A 20,015-nucleotide genomic window follows, 5' to 3' on the forward strand; every position below is an offset into this window, starting at 1 on the left:
GAGATCTGCACCAAAGGTTTCAACCGTCACAAGAGGTAAATACTCTATCACTGATCATGACCATTCGTAAGGATCTCTAAACGAGAAAATTTTAATTTCCGCTGCGCTTTGGGTCGCAAATTCTCCTTCATGGAAGACAAGTCCCCTGGATGTTAGAAGTCAATAATGGGGTAACCTTATTGCTACTTCATTTAAAAGGAGTGGGACCATGAATCTTGTTATTCAAACACCACGCTCAGAAATGGCAGTTCCTTCAAGGAGTGAGAATATGAAGATTCAGAGGTTGGTTGAGGTAGTATGCTCTGGCAATGCATATCTACTATTGACTGTCTTTTCCTAGTACTTATGGTCAGCTGGAGTCTGATTGGTGTGATTGGAGTAAGTATAGGTATAACTCATAGAGTTAGTTGACACTGGTAGGGATGTTGTATGTCATGTTGAGACATTTGTGTACAATGTATGGATATTGGTGTGGAGTTTCCATGATTGTTAATTTGAGGGGGAGTTTTGGTTAACCTCCTCACGTTTGGACAGCCTAGGGTCTGGTTGGCTGTTGACCTGTGTCACATGGGTTCTGGTGGTTGTGTGACACATCTGCAAGGAAGAATTCATCTCTCTCATTCCTAAGGGTGAATTTAATCTGGGAAGACTTTCAAAATTGTCGAGGTGCTTGCAAGCAGAAGATGTTGACACGAGAAGAGTACATTCAAAGTATTCTTATGCTGGAAGTATCTGAAAGGATGATTGGGAAAGGATTTAAGATCAATGTCTACTTGTGCTAAGTACAAGTGTTTAATTGATTATCCTTGGAGCTCAAGATAATTGATGTTCTTAAAGATGTTGGAACATCACTTCTTCAAGACCCTGTGCAGAATCACAGGAAGGATAGTACATTGGCTTCTGATCTATCTCTTTGGTGGCAACAAAAGCATATGATCTCTGAAAAGGTTTCCTGGCAAGAAACATGTTCAGCCTGGGTATGTACAAGAAGAAGAAGACATCATAGTCTTAATGGTGGGTACTTGGATTAGTTTACTTCTGATCTAGGTAAGGAAGTGCATTGGCAAATGCATACTGTGGAGTTAAGAATAAGTGGCATCATTCTTGACATCATGGAAACAGCCTTGCTTTAGGAAGTGGAATCCTTGGTATAGCTGAAGGGTTAGTTTCTAACTGGTCCTTCTGAAGACTCATGCATCAGAGTGTCTGATGTCTTTGGAGAAGAAGCAGGGATTCATCAAGGTGTGAGCTTGGATGACTTAACTGCAAACCTGCAGGATGGAGGGAGGAAGTTCTTTCAAGTGGCAGAAGAAGGAGCTGAATTCAACACCTAGATGTTAAAACACAATGTTGTGACATTTGGTTCAACATCAGAATCTTAGTCGGTGAAGTGGCACATCAACTTAAGATAGAAGGGTCTACAGAGTTGTAGATTGGGTACTTCAAAAAGATCGTGCTCATTGCAGTTCTTTGGAGTTGCTGGATGGAGAAGATGTTACATGTTCATGTCTTAGAGAATCTAAGTCTTGTTTAACTTGTAGCTTGAAGTTCAAGTCTCACTTGGAAGGTCAGAATATCTTTGGGAGAAGTCTGATAAACGTGGAGAGGTCAATAAGTGGCATTTGACTTTTTCATATGAGGATTCATGAAGGAGGTAATCAACCAGTGGCATTTGGTCCATCTCAGAAGTGAGTTCGAAGAATCAAGATAATCAACATATGGCAGCTGATTATTCTTGAGGAAAGTCTGAGACAAATTACTTTTGAGCAAAAAAGTAGTAAGTTGAAGACAAAAGGAGGTGTTTTCTATTCATCTCTTGGAGCTTGTGGTAGAAGTTCTGAGCTATCTATGGAAGATTGTCTCTTGTAATGGGATGACAATGTATATGTCCCAATTTATGTCTGGGTTCTTTTGGATCAAGCTGGTGACTCAGTGATATCTGAAGACTATCAGATGGTGTTCTTTGTTATATTGTGAAGGATGTCCTAATTAATGTTAGAACACTTTGTGAAGTGGTTTTCTGTTCTGGTTAGAAGAGAGATTGACACAGAGTGTGGATGTGTTCAGCCAAGAGGGTTGAACAGAGGGTGTTCTCTTGAAGACATGAAGATGCGTCTTATGTTTTCCATTCATCAAGTGGTATGGGTTCTCTTTGAATCAGGAAGTATGTGAAGGTCCAACTTTGGGGTGTTGGATATGTTCATGTGTGATCTCCAAGTTTCAAGAGGAGAGTTGGTTGTTCATGACAGGGGGAGTTTTGTCTTTGCGCTGCAAGTAATCATCAAGCTTGTGGTCTATGTGTTCTCAGATAACAAGGTATGGCACCTTGTTAGTTAGTGGGATGATGTGGTGTGTGTCAAGGCTGAGTGAGCAGAAAAATGTCTGACCGGATGTCATGACATTGCCTTGGACAATATTGTTATTTCCTTCCAAAACTTACAGTCATAAGGAAATATGGATGTTGTGTGTCTCATTATGATATATTAGAATGAGCCTGTGTGTTACAGTTGTGTGGTACAGGGGGAGTAACCATCTACTGTTGTTTTGGTTGTAGTGGTGCTAGATGTCAAGCTACCATTGGAGATAAGAAAGTGGTTTTAGGAAAGAGTGTGTGACTACTTGATCCAAGCTGTGAAGCAAGATCAAGTGGGTGGTGTCTTGATCAAAGTTGTAAAGCAAGATCAAGAGGGGGTATTCTTGATTAAAACTGTGAAGTAAAATCAAGATTGTTTGTCTGACATTTGTGTGTAATTCTGTTTTATTTTGGTCTGTAATTTAAAGTGTTGTTTTGGCAACATTTTTGACAAAAAGGGGGAGAAACACCTGTGATGCCCCAGGACAACAGATTATGTGTTAAACAGATATTGAAGATCCTCTAATCCAGAGGTTGTGCTGCAGCTGTTGTTCCACTTCTAATGAGTGTGAGTGTGTTTATGTGTGCTGCAATTAGAAGTATTTATTTAACTTCTGTATGTGTGCTGATATGTGAAGTTTTTATTTAACTTCCATGTGTGTGAGTGTGTTGCAACTCTGAGTGTATTAGCTAGGTTAATTTCCTGCTAGATGTGAGATTTCCGCTGCTATGAACTCTGTTGTGAGACCAAAATGTTTTAGCCAAAAATTTGCCAAAGGGGGAGTTTGTAGATGTTTAATTGGCTGTATTGTATGGTAAAACACTAGCTGGATTCTAATGTCTTGACTGATGTCATGACATGCTGTGGAGATGTTTGTTTGACTGCATTGTATGTTAGAATATCTAGCTGTACTCTGATGGCTTGGCTGATGTCATGACATTCTGAGTAGTGTACTGCAGGTTTAGCTAATACAGGATTTATTTAATGTCAAACTGGATGTTATGATATTCATCCCTGTCAGCAGATACTGAGGAATAGAACAGTGGGAGTTCTGCTATAACTCAGCATTTAGTTTCAGACTGTTTATCAAGAGGATAACAGACCTGGCATAAGGCCTACTGTCTGGATGTCAAACTGGATGTTATGACATTCATTGACAGCATTTACTGAACAATAGGCATATTGGTTTTCTGCTACATTTCAGTATACAACTCAGTTTGCTTATCAAGAGGATAACAGACCTGATGTAAGGCTTTATGTGTGAATGTCAAATTGGAGGTTTTGACATTTATTATTGTGCGCTGATACTGAAGTATGGACAGATTGGTTCTGTACAGTACAGCAAATTGTACAGTCTGTTTTCAGGAAAAACAAACTTAGCATATGGTTAATGTTTTGGATGTCAAACTGAATGTTGTGACATTCATTCCTGACAGCATATGCTAAATTGTAGGTTGTTTAGTTTTTCTGTTTCAAGATTTTTCTCAGGCTATTCTTCAGGAATCCAACAGCTGATCTAAAATCCAAGAAACTAACAACTGAGCTACAATTAAGGAACCTAACAAATAGCCTATTTGTTAGCACACTAATATGTGGAAATTAGTTAGAATCCTATGTGGCATTATTTGTGGAGGTCTTGAGACATTTTAGGAACTAAATATGGAGATATTTTAGGAACTAAATATGGAGATATTTTAGGAACTAAATATGGAGATATTTTAGGAACTAAAAGATTGAAGACCTTGTTTGTAGCAGAAAGTTTCTGCTAAATTTGTAACAGCAAAGGAGAAGTTTGCTGCGATTTCTGAAGGCCCAAATCCAGTTGGGTGATTAGGTTATAAATAGCATATTGTAACCTAGTTTTTTGTAAGCCTCAAAGAATGAAAATTTAGGGGTGTGTGTGAGGTAAACCTCCCAATCTGTGGGAAGGTTACCATGTGTTTCTCAGTGTTCCAACACTGAGAGTATTTGTGACTCAAAGCCTGTAGGCATGAGTTGTTATGATCTTGAACGAAGCTGTGAAGCAAGTTCAAGTTGTTTAGCATTACATTGTATTTGTAGTGATACGAATGGAAACTGGAGGTTTCTATCTAGGAGTTCCTAGGTATAGATTGCATTGGGTAGGGATTAAGTGAAGAGTTGTAAACGGGGGAGTTTAACTCTAAATTAATACTGCTGATAGTGGATCTTCTTCCTGGCTTGGTATGCCCCCAGACGTAGGTGATGTTGCACCGAACTGGGTTAACAATTACTTGTGTTATTTACTGCACTTACTTTTTATGTTCTGCTTAATTCTTGTCTGCACAGAATTGGATGTCATAACAACTCGTGTGACATCGAAAGTGACAGAACTGGGTGTTCTTCCATTCTATGGTGATATAGTAGCAGATGTCGTGACATCTGTGAATGTGTGCTTATCAGTACTGGGTTTTAATTTGTATAACTGTCTTGCTGTATTAGTAACAAAGTTGGATTAGATGTCATTACTTGGAGTAGAACATCTGAATTCTGACTATGCCAGAATTTCACAATCTAGTTGTAAACGGAAAATGAGTGCCTTAAGAAGTAATAATCACTGCCCCAATGCCACTACCATACGAATTAACAGCTCCATCAAATACCATGCCCCAACGAGAACCAGGTTCTGGCCCTTCTTTAAGCAATGGTTCATCACAAACTTTCATCTTCAAGTACAAAATCTCTTCGTCAGGAAAATCATATTGCACTGACTGATAATCTTCAATTGGTTGATAAGCCAAATGGTCAGCCAAGACACTACCCTTAATTGCCTTTTGAGATCGGTATTCAATATCATACTTAGATAACAACATCTGCCAACAGGCAATTCTCCCAGTTAAAGCAGGTTTCTCAAAGATGTACTTGATTGGATTTATTTTGGATATCAACCAAGTAGTATGATTCAACATATACTGGCACAGACGCTTAGCATCCCAAGCCAATGGGCAACATGTTTTATCAAGCATAAAATACTGAGTCTCACAATCGTTGAACTTCTTACCGAGTTAGTAAATTGCATACTCTTTCTTTCGAGTTCCATCTTGCTGACTAAGAACACAACCCATACACTCATCAAGCACAGTCAAATACATGATTAACGGTCTTCCTTCAACAGGCGGAGATAGAATGGGAGGCTCAAGCAGATACTCTTTGATACTATCAAAAGCTTTCTGGAAATCTTCGGTCCAATCACAAGACTAATCTTTCCGAAGAAGCTTGAAAATTGGTGCACATGTCGCAGTCATATGCGATATAAACCTTAAGATATAGTTCAAACGGCCAAGAAAACCTCTGACTTGCTTCTCAGTTTTGGGCGCACGCATTTCTTGAATTGCTTTGACCTTGGCTGGATCAACTTAGATACACTTCTCGCTGACAATAAAGCCCAACAACTTACCAGAACGGACACCAAAAGTACATTTATTGGGATTCAAGCGGAGTTTATACTTCCTCAAACGCTGGAATAACTTCAACAAATGCTCAACATGTTCTTCTTCATCACTTGATTTGGCAATCATATCATCAACATAAACTTCAATATCTTTATGCATCATATCATGAAAAAGAGTGATCATACCTTTCTGGTATGTTGCACCAGCATTCTTTAGACCGAAAGGCATCACTCTATAATAGAATGTTCCCCAGGGTGTAATGAATCTGGTCTTCTCCATATCTTCATGTGCCATCTTGATTTGATTATAACTAGAAAATCCATCCATAAATGAAAAGACTTTGAATTTAGTTGTATTGTCTACCAACATATCAACGTGTGGCAGAGGAAAATCATCTTTCGGACTAGCTTTGTTCAAATCTCTATAATCAACACACATACAAACTTTTCCATCCTTCTTAGGAACATGCACAATATTGGCCACCCACTACGGATACTCGGAGGTTACAAGAAAACCAGTATCAATCTGCTTTTGCACTCCCTCTTTGATCTTTACTGCCATATCAGGATGAGTTCTTCTTAACTTCTTCTTGACCGGCGGGCATTCCGGCTTCAACGACAATCTATGCTCCACAATCTCATAATCCAACTCAGGCATGTCTTGATAGGACCAAGCAAACACATCAGAATAATCTCGAAGAAGATCAATCAACCCCTTCTTAGCTTCTGGGCACAGTTGAGACCCAATCTTGACTTCCTTCCCATCATCCTCGGAACCCAAGTTGACTAATGAAATCTTCTCTTCAAACCGTTGAATTGCTTTTTCCTCGTGCTCAACCAAACAAGATAATTGATCAGATACTTCTTCATCATCAATATCTTCCTTAGCATCAAACACAAGGAAATCAAAGTTTGTAGAAGGAGTAGGATCATTGTATTCAATGGGTTTGAGAACCAACCTACATAATGATTTGATATTTTGATTTTAGAGAAGTGGAGTGCAGACAAATATTATGCAGATGGAAGATTATTATTTATTTATGTTTTTGTGATTACCATTTTCAGAAAAATCAAAAAGTGAAAATAAAACATCATAGATGTGGATGAATAAAATTATAATTTATTGATGATAATAAGGAAATGCCCAACCATGTTCACTTCTCCCTTAGGCATAGGACAAGGATTTTTCTTAAAACAATAAAAAACAAATTTCTTAGAACGGTGAATGACAACAGGAACATCAACAACAACCCAATTGTTGCAAGTCTGGCCATCCGTCACAAAGTTGGCATAAGCTTCGTCTTCATCACTACTGTCTTCAATAATGACAGCTGGTTGTTGATCGTTCTCATGAATGAACCCTCCACTGCAGAAAATTGGTTTCATAACTTTGACTTTGGCATTGAACGAACCTCGTTGAAATCCTAGTCCGGCTCTGTTCTTGTTTTCCGCGATCTCCACAACACGACCCCACTTGTCAATACTGCTAGCCTGGATAGCCTCTTGTGCATCTTTTAAAAAAGACATGGGTGCTCCAGTTTTCTTTAACTCATCAGCAATAGATAAGGCTTGGAACGACGTTCCAACCTCCTCCTCAGCATCAACATATGTGAAAGATGACAAATGGCTTACTAATAATGCCTTCTCTCCACCAACAACGACAAGCTTGCCGTTCTTCACAAATTTTAGCTTTTGGTATAGAGTAGATGTCACAACTTCGGCTTCATGAATCCATGGCCTTCCCAACAAGCAGTGATAGGCTGGGTGGATATCCATTACCTGGAAAGTAATTTGGAAATCACTCGGACCTATCTTCACTGGAAGGTCCACTTCTCCAATAACAGTTTTACGAGAACCATTGAACGCTTTGACAATTACGCCGCTATACCTCATTGGGGCACCTTGATAAGAGAGTCTTGACAAATTTGATTTTGGCAACACGTTTAATGATGACCCTGTATCAACTAACACATTGGACAAAGCGTCCTCCTTGTAATTCATAGAAATGTGCAGTGCCAAATTGTGATTCCTGCCTTCCTCGGAAAGCTCTTTATCACAAAAACTCAAATTGTTACAAGAAGTAATGTTGGAAACTATATGGTCGAACTGATCCACGGTAACACCATGCTCAACATAATCCTGTTCCAACACTTTATGCAATGCTTCTCTGTGTGCTTCGGAATTCATCAATAGTGACATCACTAAGATTTTTGACGGAGTCTTGAGCAGCTTCTCTACAACATTGAATTCACTTCTCTTGATTAGCCTTAACAGCTCATCATCATCGTTAGTATTCAACTTGCTAGACGCACCAGGCTGGCATGTTAGATCACTAACCGGATTCACTACTGGAAACGCTGCCTTCTTACTTACTGAAACATCTTCTACTATCTTCAGAAATACTGGACTGAACACACGACCGCTACGGGTAACCTTCGCAATATCTACAATATTCACCACTGAGTCTGCAACTGGAAGAGGAACCTTTTGACCATTTTCAATCATAGTGGCATTATATTGGTATGGCACATCTTTATCGGATGAGTAGGGGAGAGGGCCCGCCAACTGTATAACCAACGGTGGTACTGATCTATTGACATCATTGTTGTTGCTGCTATCAGACTGAATGACTACCCGCTTAAGGGTCTTGAATACTGGCACAATCACATTTACCTCATCTTCCATATCCCTCGACTGTTGAATCTGGATTACATTCTTATCCATCAACTTCTGGATATCCCTCTTGACAATCATACACCCATGGGGGTTCACACTGCAATTGACACAACCATCACGGTCATGTTCACAGTCACTAATTAAACACAAAGTCTTATGCATCTCCACCAGAGATCTTCGAATACGTCGTACATCAAAAACTCTAAAATTCCCTAGACAACCGTCCACCATGTTGACAGAAGCGTTACCATGAGCAGGTAATAGATTGGCTTTCACATTTGGCGCTCTGCCCTCAAAGGACATCATACCACTCTTTACCAGCTTCTGAACTTCATATTTTAGAGGATAGCAATTCTCTATATCATGACCAGGGGCTCCCTGGTGAAAATCACAATGAAGATTAGGCTTGAACCACCATGGTAGTGGCTCAGGAATTTATGGAGGATTTCTTGGCTGGATGAGATTCTTGAGAACCAATGATGGGTATAACTCTGCATAAGTCATAGGAATAGGGTCAAATGAGACCTTATTCCTCTCAAAATTTTGTTGGTGATTATTGTTGTTGTTGTTGTTGTTGGTTCTAAGTTGTGGTTGTTGATGTTGTTGTTGAATTGGAACTAATTGATTATTGTAATTATTGGTAAAAACCAGAATTATTGAGGAAACTTGATGTTGATGTTGACAAGGTTGAGAATTCTTTATGACATGAGGCCTCATCTGCCTCCCCACAGACACTGAATTAGTCTCTCCTTCCTTCCTCTTGGAGAAACTCCCACCATATTTCTTGTTGGCTGATGCCTCTTCTTTAGACAAATATCCTTCACGGATTCCTTCTTCTAGCCTCATCCCCATCTTTACCATTTCGGTAAAATCATTGGGGGCACTTGCAATCATACGTTCGTAATAAAACGAACTCAGCGTCTTCAAGAAGATCTTCGCCATTTCCTTCTCTTCAAGAGATGGATTTATCTGAGCAGTCAATTCTCTCCATCTCTGGGCATATTCTTTGAATGTCTCTTTATCGTTCTAAGACATAGACCTCAACTGGTCTCTATCAGGTGCCATATCCATATTGTACTTATACTGCTTGAGAGAGGCCTCGCCTAAGTCATTGAAAGTTGGATGCTTGCAATGTCCAAACCCATGTACCACCTTAAGGCAGCTCCTGTTAAACTGTCTTGGAAATAGTGAATCAACAACTGATCATTATCATTCTGAGTAAACATTTTTATGGCATACATAACAAGATGTCTTAGGGGGAAAGTATTCCCTTTGTACTTTTCAAAGTCTGGGACCTTGAATTTCACCAGGATCTTAACATTGGGGACCAAGAAGAGTTCAACAACACTCTTCCCAAACAAGTTTTTCCCTCTCAGGGTCTTCAACTCTGTACGCAGCTCGAGGAATTGATTTTTCATCTCATCCATCTTCTCATACACATCTGGACCCTCATACGGCTCAGAGTGGTAGATAGTATCCTCAACACGAAAAAGAGTGTGAACAATCGAAGGTGACACTGACATGACCAGGCTAGATGCTGACAGAGAAACAAATGTGGGCACATACCCTTACGACATAAAATTTGAAGGCATTCCCCAAGGGAATCCAACATGCATACAAGGAACGGATTGACTGGCAGCGGTAACAGGAACAATTGAGGTAGCAACCTTAGAAATGACAGTTCTCTGAGGAGGAGGAGTTGCAGGAGATGGTGACGACTGATTCTGGGCAGAAATCATAGATTCCATCAGCTCCGTAAGCATGGCGATGTCATCCTTCAACTCTCGGTTCTCTTGCTTTAGATGCTCCATTCTCTCCGATTGATTTGTGTGAGTATTATAGCGGTGAGTCAGCTTGGCTGATGCACAGAATAAAAAATGATAAGACATCTGGCGACATAAGCCTGTTATGCAAATAATGCATCAAATGCAATGTTTTTTATTGTTTTTAATTTCAAGGAACATATGAAGTCCTATTTTCAAACACAATAATAATAATTTGATTGATCATGAAATCTCTTTTTATTCATAAAATTATGGAAGGATTACACTGAGTACGGTTTCAGAAACCAAAATACAAATACAAGAGAAAAGGAAAATATCATCCTAAGGATCCCTAGCAACTGCATCAGATGATCTAGCTATGGGCGCATACTTACTTCGGATGCGTCAAATCTCGGACTCGAAGGATGTCTTCATCTGAGCCTTCTCAAGAACTAGCTGACCAACAATCTTCCTCCAAGCACCAGAAGGCTAAGGCATACTAGAGGAATATAAACCCTTTGGATCTCTCTGTCTCTTCACTGCACGGTCTTCAAGAATCTCAATAAGTGCATCTTTGTCTTTCGACTCAAGCTGCAACTATTCATGCTTTCGGCTCAAAGCATGGAATCACTCTTCCCACATATCTTTCTCTTGCTTCATCTTGGTGAGTGTGTCTTCCAACTCCTCTAAATATCGGTTAGGGAGAGTTAATGGCTCAACCATAACCAAAGACATAGGTCTTTCACAGGTGTATGACATCTTCAGCTCCATAGCTCTCTTCTTCACCCAAATAGTGTAAGTTTCCAAAGCTATATAGTTGCATGGACCAAGCTCGGATCTTCCTTTCTTATGCATATTATGCCAAGCATGTATCATCTTATGCTTCATTTATTGGGGATCTTTACCGTCTTGATAGAATAGACCTTCCAACTGAATGTTATTAGGTTTATCTCTCAAGGGGAACCCAAGTTGACAATGAGCCAAAGCAGGGTTATAGTTGATTCATACTTGTGTACCAATAAGAGGCACATTAGATAACTCAACACAACTATCAATAATTTCCACACTACTCAATGCAGAATCATACCAAACATTATCATCATTAGTGAGACATATAAGTCTCTGAGACCATCGTAGACATTGCTTGTTCTCCAAAAAAGCAGGCGTCTAAGGCAAGTGCGAAATAAAGAACTTGTACAGAAGAGGAACACAACACACAATAGTCCCACCCCCTTTAGAACTCCTCAAATGCAAAGAGAAATACATGTCACCCAACAGAGTCGAAACAGGATTCCCAATCAAGAAGATTCTAATGGAGTTAACATCAATAAAACTGTCAATGTTAGGGAACAAGGTTAGACCATAGATGAGCAATAAAAATATGGCTTCAAAAGCATCCATACTATCGGCTTGAGCAAAGACAATAGCTTTTCCAATGAGGAACTCAGAACTCAACCCAAGAATACCTCATTTCTTCACCAAATGAGCATCAATCTCAGATTTCTTCAGATGAAGAGCTTCAACTACGATATGAGATTTGGGAATCTCCTCCAATCCACTAAAAGGTACCTTTTCAGATACGAGTATACCCAAGAGAAGGGCATACTCTTCCAATGTAGGCATAAGCTGATAATCAGGAAAAGTGAAGCACCGGTAGAGAGGATCATAGAACTGAACCAAAACACTCATAAGTCATTCAACCACATCAGCAGATAATACAGACAAAAGATTCCCATGATGTTGCTTGAAGGCCAAGGGATCTAATACAAAGGATGGCAACATCCTTAGCTCTTTCAAATCAGGACATCTGAAACTGTACTTCTTAGTGTTCCTTCGTCCATAATCCATGGTCTGGAAATATTTGCAAACAAGACCTCTGTTTCCTTGAAATTTATTTTTCTGTGATGAATGTTGTGATGTGTATGTATGTATGAATGCAACAATCATAAACAAAGGATCACACACAAGGCAAACACAAACAAAGGTCAATGGATGGATCAAGTCATCATCAAGATCAATCATCCATTTTGATGGATTGTGGTTTTCACCTTATCAATACCCAAGTTCCATTGATATTGACAAAACTTGATCGGATCAACCAAGAATCAAAGGGTTTGTTGTGAGTCACGAGCATGAAGTCCGGTTAATAACCATCCCAAAGGAGTGTACTAAGGATAAGAACCTATAGATCATGTTCTAAAAAGTTCCCATAGTCTTAATCCCATCTATCGGATATTACAGGTTAGGACGACTGACTCATCAACCCATAATATTCTCAAGAGAAACTCGTCTGAGTGTAGTATCGCGTAAAAACTGTGATCAAGTCTACACCTAAACAGTCTTTGCACTACGTCCTAAATAGGCCAAGTTGGGTTAAATGTTCTACGGTCCTCAGCTTCTCGGACCCCAGATCAGAGAAAGTAATGCCTATCCACAAATAACTTGTGTGACATCAGTAACTCCAAAGAGGTCTCCATTGAGTAGATGGGTCTCAATCCAACTTATTAAGGATTACTCCACACAACTTGAACATGACTATCCTCATATCTTAGTACCAAGAGGAACAACTCTCATGTTGAACATGCTTCCATTTGAAGCTTGGATAATGATGAATTTTGAGGTGGAAGTTTGAAAAATCAAACATAATTGAAAATTTTCTAAGTACCAAGTCAAATGTTCACTTCTTCCACCTTAAATAACTTTTGCCATGAGCTTAAAATGGAAAATATTCCTTAATCAGAGTTGTAGCTCTTTCAAACCTATTTAATTTGGTCACAAATTTTACCTCATTTGGATTTGGCATGAAGGAGTTATGCATTTTAGAAGTTGAGGAAAATTGTTTGTTCAATGGTAATGACCCAAAATGACCTATAATGTTTCCTCTTGGCACATGCCCTTGCAAGTTGAATTTGAAGTTTATCAAAGAATAAAAATTGGAGAGTATATCTTTAAATTGATCATGAAACTTGGATGTCCTTCATCTGATAAACATTGAGAAAGTTATGGTCCTTGGAAGTTGACAACTAGGGCACAAACAAAATGACCTATAATCTTTCACCATAAATTATGTCTTTCCAAGAAAAAGTAGCTCTTGACCTCAACATAAAAGTTGTATGGAATGTCATAAGGAGTAAATTTTATCTTGGAATCATTTTCATATGACAAACATTGTAGGAGATAGGGTCTAGTGAACCCTAGTTTTGACCAATTGACTTTCTCTGGTCAACCACCATAAACCAACTTGCAAACTTGAAGTTCTCTTGATCTTTTGGACTCATGGAGGATCATATATGTATAATATGACGTATAATGAAGTATACCTTGATATATTTGATCAAATGTTGAAGAAACTTGCTGAGGAAGTCACATAAGATACCTAGATGAATTTGGGCTTCCAAGGCAAACAAGCTTCAAACTCTTGATGAATTCTTGATCAAAATGATAAATGAAGATCATATGGACCCATATATGATGTCTATAACCAATTTGAACCATCTCTTGATTGATCTCCTTGCATTGAGGGTCTCAAACCCTAGTTGTGAGCTTGATGAGGCATTGATGGATGCACACACTACCTACAATAGAAAAAAAGCTATACATAGACATATTTTTGGTATTTTGGTTAGTAAATAATGAAAAATAAAGTATGATACAATCAAATGTGCTTGGTGATCTCTCCCAATGCAAACCCAATGAATGAGGGGTAAGGAGGATGTCAAGGTGTGATCCCAAAGCCAATGCATATGATGAGATAGCATGAGGGATCTTAGGGTCAAAATTGGGGTCTTACAACACCCCCTTTGGTCACTTGTTTTCTTATTTGTTTTTATTTTATTTTATTTCTATGTTCTTTATTTCATTTTTATGCTATTATTTTATTATTTTGTTTTTACTATCTTTGTCAATACTTTGATTTGATTTAATCTCTAATGCAAATTAACATTTAATTACTAACTTTTTATTTCGTTTATTTTAATTGGCTTTTGATGGATTGATTGACTAATCTTTCATTCTTCAAATAATTAATAGATGGACGTTTCAGTTGATTTTATCTTTTTTGATTTAAACCTATTTATAAATGATCATTAGATCATTTTTGACACTTTAAATCATTGATAGGTTATCCCTTAATGCACCATATTTTGAGTCTTTTGATTTGTGGACATGTAATCTCAAGTGATTGTTCTTTTGCAAATTGACTTTTAACATTTAACTTTTAACATTTACCTTATGCACTATAACTTTTTACTTTGGGTGTTTACATTCTTGTCATTTATCTTATGCTTCTAATTATCATTTATCATCATCATCATCATCATCATCATCATCTATTTCATCATCATGCATTATATCTCATCTTTATGCATCTTTGTTATGACTTTAACTTGTTATCTAATCCATTTAAAAAACACAAAAAACATAGTAAAATGAAAAGACCAAAAATAGTTCTTTGTGAGACTTAATGGTGGACTTAGAGGACTCTTTTAGGACCCTTGCTTGGACCTTGGACTAATGTGATTGACCTATGCAACTTGGGAGCATTATTGACTTGTAATATTTCATTACAAGAGAGCATTCATGGCACTACCCTAGGGAGACATGCTTTGTAATTCCATTATTCACTTGTTAGCTTACGACATAATGCACACACATGGTTTTCTTTTGGGCTACCTTACAACGGGACCCTTATTTCTCGCATTAATCCCTTGTATTTTTAATGTATCCCTATCCCTACTTTGGTGTACTTTTTACTCGCTTTCCTTTGCTTATTGTTGCTTGTTAGCCAACCTTAGAAGTTAGTATCGTCACCATTTCATAAACAATAAATAAACCCTTAATCCAACGTCAAGTGGATTTTTTTCAAATAAAATTCAAAACATAATAAGATACGATTAGGATTGTATGTCTCTAGCCTTAAGTGGTAGAGAATGAATGATAATGGAGTTTTCCTTCCCTCATTTTGAATATTTTGGACATAAGATGCTTGGCTTGGTAGTTTGAAATATTCACCTTTACCCATAGTCTTTAGTGCAATCTGAAGCCAAAAACCATCTCTTTTTCAAAACATAAAATCAATATCAACTCATCAAACCTTTTATTTGTGCCTTAGGGCATCATTCCGAAAATCATTTTTCAAGGTATAAAATCAACAAAACAAATAAGCATTTTTACCACGAATTATGGAGCTCTGATTTCTCACTTCAACAAGTGAGCATACGTAGGCACGAGAGCCCAAATCCTCGGTGAGCACTCTAATAAAAAACCCATTCTTACTCCGTAAACCTTTGGCAAGTAAACACTGAGATAACGACACCCATTCAAGCATAGATAACCTAGATGGCTCCCATCGAGTTCCATGGATATGAGGGGTGCTAATACCTTCCTCTTGCATAACCGACTTCCGGATCCAGTCATGATTGCGATGACCATTATTTTGGGGTTTTCTCGATATTTTTCCTTTCCTCTTGGAATAAATAAAATCTGATGGCAAATCTGTATTTTTCGCGTAGCGGCAACTATCATTCGACCGGTGCATACAAGTTGTATTCGCCAAATGATGATAAACTAGTAATCAATAAGGATGTTCTGGTGGACGAAAATAATGTAGAAACAGACTTATGGTTTAGTTCGACATGATCAAGATACATTCGTTACTGTGCTTGAAGAAGACCAACAAAATGAAGTCACAACCAATCTAAATGAAGAACCACTTTAACAGAATGTTAGAAGATTGACTAGAATGAGAACTGAGTCGACAAGGCTAGCTGGATACAAGATATTTCCAAATCAAGCAATTAATGTAGTTGGTGACTTCATATGAGTACTGATGATGATGGTTGAATCAGAACCTATTGACTTGGATCAAGCTATGAATGATTCAAATTGGTTGGCAGTCATGCAAGAAGAGCTCAGGGCAATCGATAAGAAAAATACATCAGAGCTTGTAGAAAATTCAATCAAGAAGGCTATGCACCTATTGCAAGGCTAGAAACCATCATAATTGTTGTGTTGAACGCAGAATACAGAGGATGGGAGATACCTCAATTAGATGTAAAGTCAACATTTTTGAATGGACCATTAGAAGAAGAGGTTTAGGTATGTCAACCACCAGGACTCAAAACAAATGATATGAGGAGAATGTGTACTGGTTGAGAAAGGCTCTATATGATTTGAGTGAATACCTAAGTGCTTGAAATAAGAGAATAAATAGCTTCATGATCCGGGAAGGTTTCACAAAATGCGTCTCAAAACATGGAGTGTATGTCAACATTGCAAGCAGGCTCAATCAAGTCATTATATGTTTATATGTGGATAACTTGCTGATTACATGTTCAAATGAAGTAGAAATAAAAAAGGTCAAATATTGCTGGAGGAATTTGAAATATCTAACCTAGGGAACTTATCATATTTCTTTGGGATGAATTTTAAACACAAAAGTGAAGGAGTGTTTCTGTATCAGACAAAGAATGCCCAAGATATCTTGAAAAGGTTCAAGATGAGTAACTGTAATGCCACTGTCATACCATTGGAGACTGGAGAAAAATTAAGAAAGGATACAAATGATGAGTTTGTAAGTGCAATACTGTACAAGAAAATAATTGGATCCTTAAGATATCTATTCGACACCATGCCATATATTAGTTAAAGTGTCGGGTTGTTGATCAAATTCATGGAGAAGTCACAAGAATGTCATCTCACTGCAGTCAAGAGAATGTTGAGAAACATAAAAGGTATAATTGATCATGGTGTGCTAATTCCAAGGCAAAAGAATACCAACACAGATACAAAAGTACATGGTTACACTGACTCAGACATTAATGGAGATCCAGAAGAGAAGAAGAGTATTGCAGACTACATATTCATGATAAAAGGAGCTCAAATCTCTTGGAGCTCAAGCAAAGAAAGTATTGTTGTTTTGTCATCTTGTGAAGCTGAGTATGTAGTTGCATCTATGTACAATGTCAAGCAGTATGGATAGAGATGTTGCTCGAATAGCTCAAGATCATGGAACCTAAGAAGATGAAGTTGTTTGTCGATAACAAGTCAGTTATCGACCTGACAAATCATCTTGTGTGTCATGGTCGAAGTAAGTAGATAGAGAGGAAGTATCATTTCCTTAGGGATCAATTAAATAAAGGAAAACTTGAACTTAAACATTCCAAGTCAGAATGGCAACTAGCTGATATACTCACCAAGCCTCTGAAGAAAGTCAGGTTTGATGAGTTGAAGAGAAACATTGGGATAAGAAGTCTTGAAAGCATAAATTATAAGGTGTGTTAGAAGATGTAATTTAGTGTTTTAGTAGGCAATATGCATTCGACATAGTTGTATTCGACAGAGTCGAATATAACATGTAAGTGTCGAAGTTTGAAGTATGTATTCGACAGAGTCGAATACTGCAATAGTAAATTGTATTTTGGTTGCCTATATATATAGATGATGATGTAACTCTAAACACTGCAATTTTCACAATATAGTCTCTCTCCCTCACTCCCTGAAAATCCTAATTGTTCTAACAACAATCCCAACGCTAGAGAATGTAATTAAGCAACACAACTACTAGTTTGATGGTTAATGCCCTGATCTCCAACAATGCCAACGCTATGGAAAGTAATTGAGAAGCAGCACAACTAATGGTTAATGCCCAGATCTCCCTTTAAGTCTTGTAAAATAAATTTAGGACTATTGTCCTTCCTAACAACCATGACTTTGAAATTGAACTGATTCTCAACTAAGTGAATAAACTGTGGAATTTGAAGCTAAGCCTAAAGTTCAATAAACTGTGGAAATTGAACTGATTCTCAACTAAGTGAATTCTGGAATGGAAATAGAATTACTAAGCTTATTGCTTAGAACTTTTTCTGTTAAAACATTAGATGGAAGTTTTTTATGATGATAAAGGACACTGATCCATACAAGGTAAAGATGCTAAAGAAAGATATGCTCAGAATTCAACATGAACATTTAACTTTCTGCTACTTGTATAAATTATACAACAAACACACAAAATTATACAATATGACATCACAAGTGAATCTAAACTTTTATAAGGAAGCAGAATCAGCAAAGCTAAAGTCAAATTCTTTCATATAATTTATAAACTATTTTCATAAACTACCTTAAAATAAGTTGTTTCTATAAACTCTTGTAATGAATCTCACACATATATATGCTTATTCGAGCAGGTAAACTCAAATTAGTAAATTCAAACATGTTTTTTTTTAAGTGTTTAGAACTAAAGCATCAATCTTAGAAGGAGCAATACTCCTACCACTACTAGAAAGACTCCATTGATCAGAAACAAAGCTTCTTGTTGTAGATGAAATTCCACAACCACCCTCAGATGCTGCAGCAGCAGCAACACCGCATTTGGCTACAATCCTCACACTCTCAATCAAATCTTTTGTTTGAGACTCTTGTGACAAAATTTCCAATAACTTTTCAGGAGTTATCACCAACTTCACTTTCCAAACCCCAATACTCTTTCTTTTTTTACTAATACTGCTTTTGTGATTAACACTGCTTCTACTAGTCCTACAAGAGAAGGATTCTGCTAATGCCTTTTGAAGCAACCCTACACCTTGATAGTATTGGTAATCCAATGACATTCTATATGGAGTAGGATGAGGTGCTGTAGGAACACTTTGAGACCTAACATGTCCTTGCCGGACAATAATGCTGCCGCTGTTGTCACCCACGGCGGTTTTATTGTTAGGTGGCAGGACAGTCATCGGTAGTAAATAATATGACTCTCCTGCCACCAACTCATCAAGTTGGCAAAGTGGTTTAGAAAAGTGGTCATTGGTTGGGAATAAGGCATGGCTTTGAAACTCATGTGTGATGAAATTTGGTGTAATTGGAGGATAGAACTCCATGATGTTACCATCCGATGTTATGATTTTGATCAATGTGTGTGGATCTGACATTGCACCCAACAAGCAGTTTCCCATGTTAGATATTATACCTATGCATGTGTGTGTGAAGTGTTTTTATGGTATAGTTTGAAAGGAGGGAACTCAAGAGCGGGAAAATTGAAAAAAGAAAAAGATGTTGAATGAATGATTCTTGTTCTTGGAAAGAAATGATTGTCATGTAATATGTGAGAATAATTTTATTCCATTTTGATGACAGTATGCTGCAAGGTCCACTATATCAGAGGAGAAAGCAAAAGGACTAGAAGAAGATAAACATGCTACCTTTCAGCTTTTTCTTTTTCCTATTTACACTTTTTCTTTTTCCTATTTACACTTTTTCTTTGTGCTTTCATAAAGACATATCAAAATTCATTCAGTGTCTATTACGGAAAATCGGGGTCTTGAGTTCTAAGACAAAATTTAATATTAGTTTTTTTAATATAATAATAATAATAATAATAATAATAATAATAATAATAATAATAATAATAATAATAATAATAATAATAATAATAATAATAATAATTTAATAAAATTAATAAATTGTAATGAGCTTTTTAAAATGAAATTTTTTATTTAAATTATTAGAGTTGATATCTCAAACATTTATTTTATTGATATTTTAAAATAAATCATTAAAATAGTAAATACCAAGTTTTCATGTTATATAATAGGTCATAAAATTTTATTATCTATAAAAATAAATTTTAAATTAACTAATACATTTTCTAAACAAATATTATTTTTTAATTGTTATAAAAAATAATTGATAATTTCTTTCTATTTTTTTTTAATGTTATAATTTTATAAGTATGAGATTCAAACTCATTTAACAAATCAAAAAATAAATAAATTTTGGTAGTAAAAAATTCTTGAGATTATTTTAGTTCACCATAAA

At 37.1% G+C, this 20,015-nt stretch overlaps 1 protein-coding gene across 1 annotated transcript; it reads right to left on the bottom strand.

Moving 5' to 3' along the window:
- Positions 1-18,273: 18,273 nt before the first annotated feature.
- On the bottom strand, positions 18,274-19,303 carry LOC127128949 (uncharacterized). Its single transcript, XM_051058296.1, has one exon. It carries the CDS (start codon positions 19,151-19,153, stop codon positions 18,425-18,427), a length of 729 nt encoding a protein of 242 aa, XP_050914253.1. The 5' UTR covers positions 19,154-19,303; the 3' UTR covers positions 18,274-18,424.
- Between the last annotated feature and the right edge of the window lie 712 nt (positions 19,304-20,015).

This window comes from Lathyrus oleraceus, chromosome 1, assembly GCF_024323335.1.
Source record: "Lathyrus oleraceus cultivar Zhongwan6 chromosome 1, CAAS_Psat_ZW6_1.0, whole genome shotgun sequence".
Classification (NCBI taxonomy): domain Eukaryota; kingdom Viridiplantae; phylum Streptophyta; class Magnoliopsida; order Fabales; family Fabaceae; genus Lathyrus; species Lathyrus oleraceus.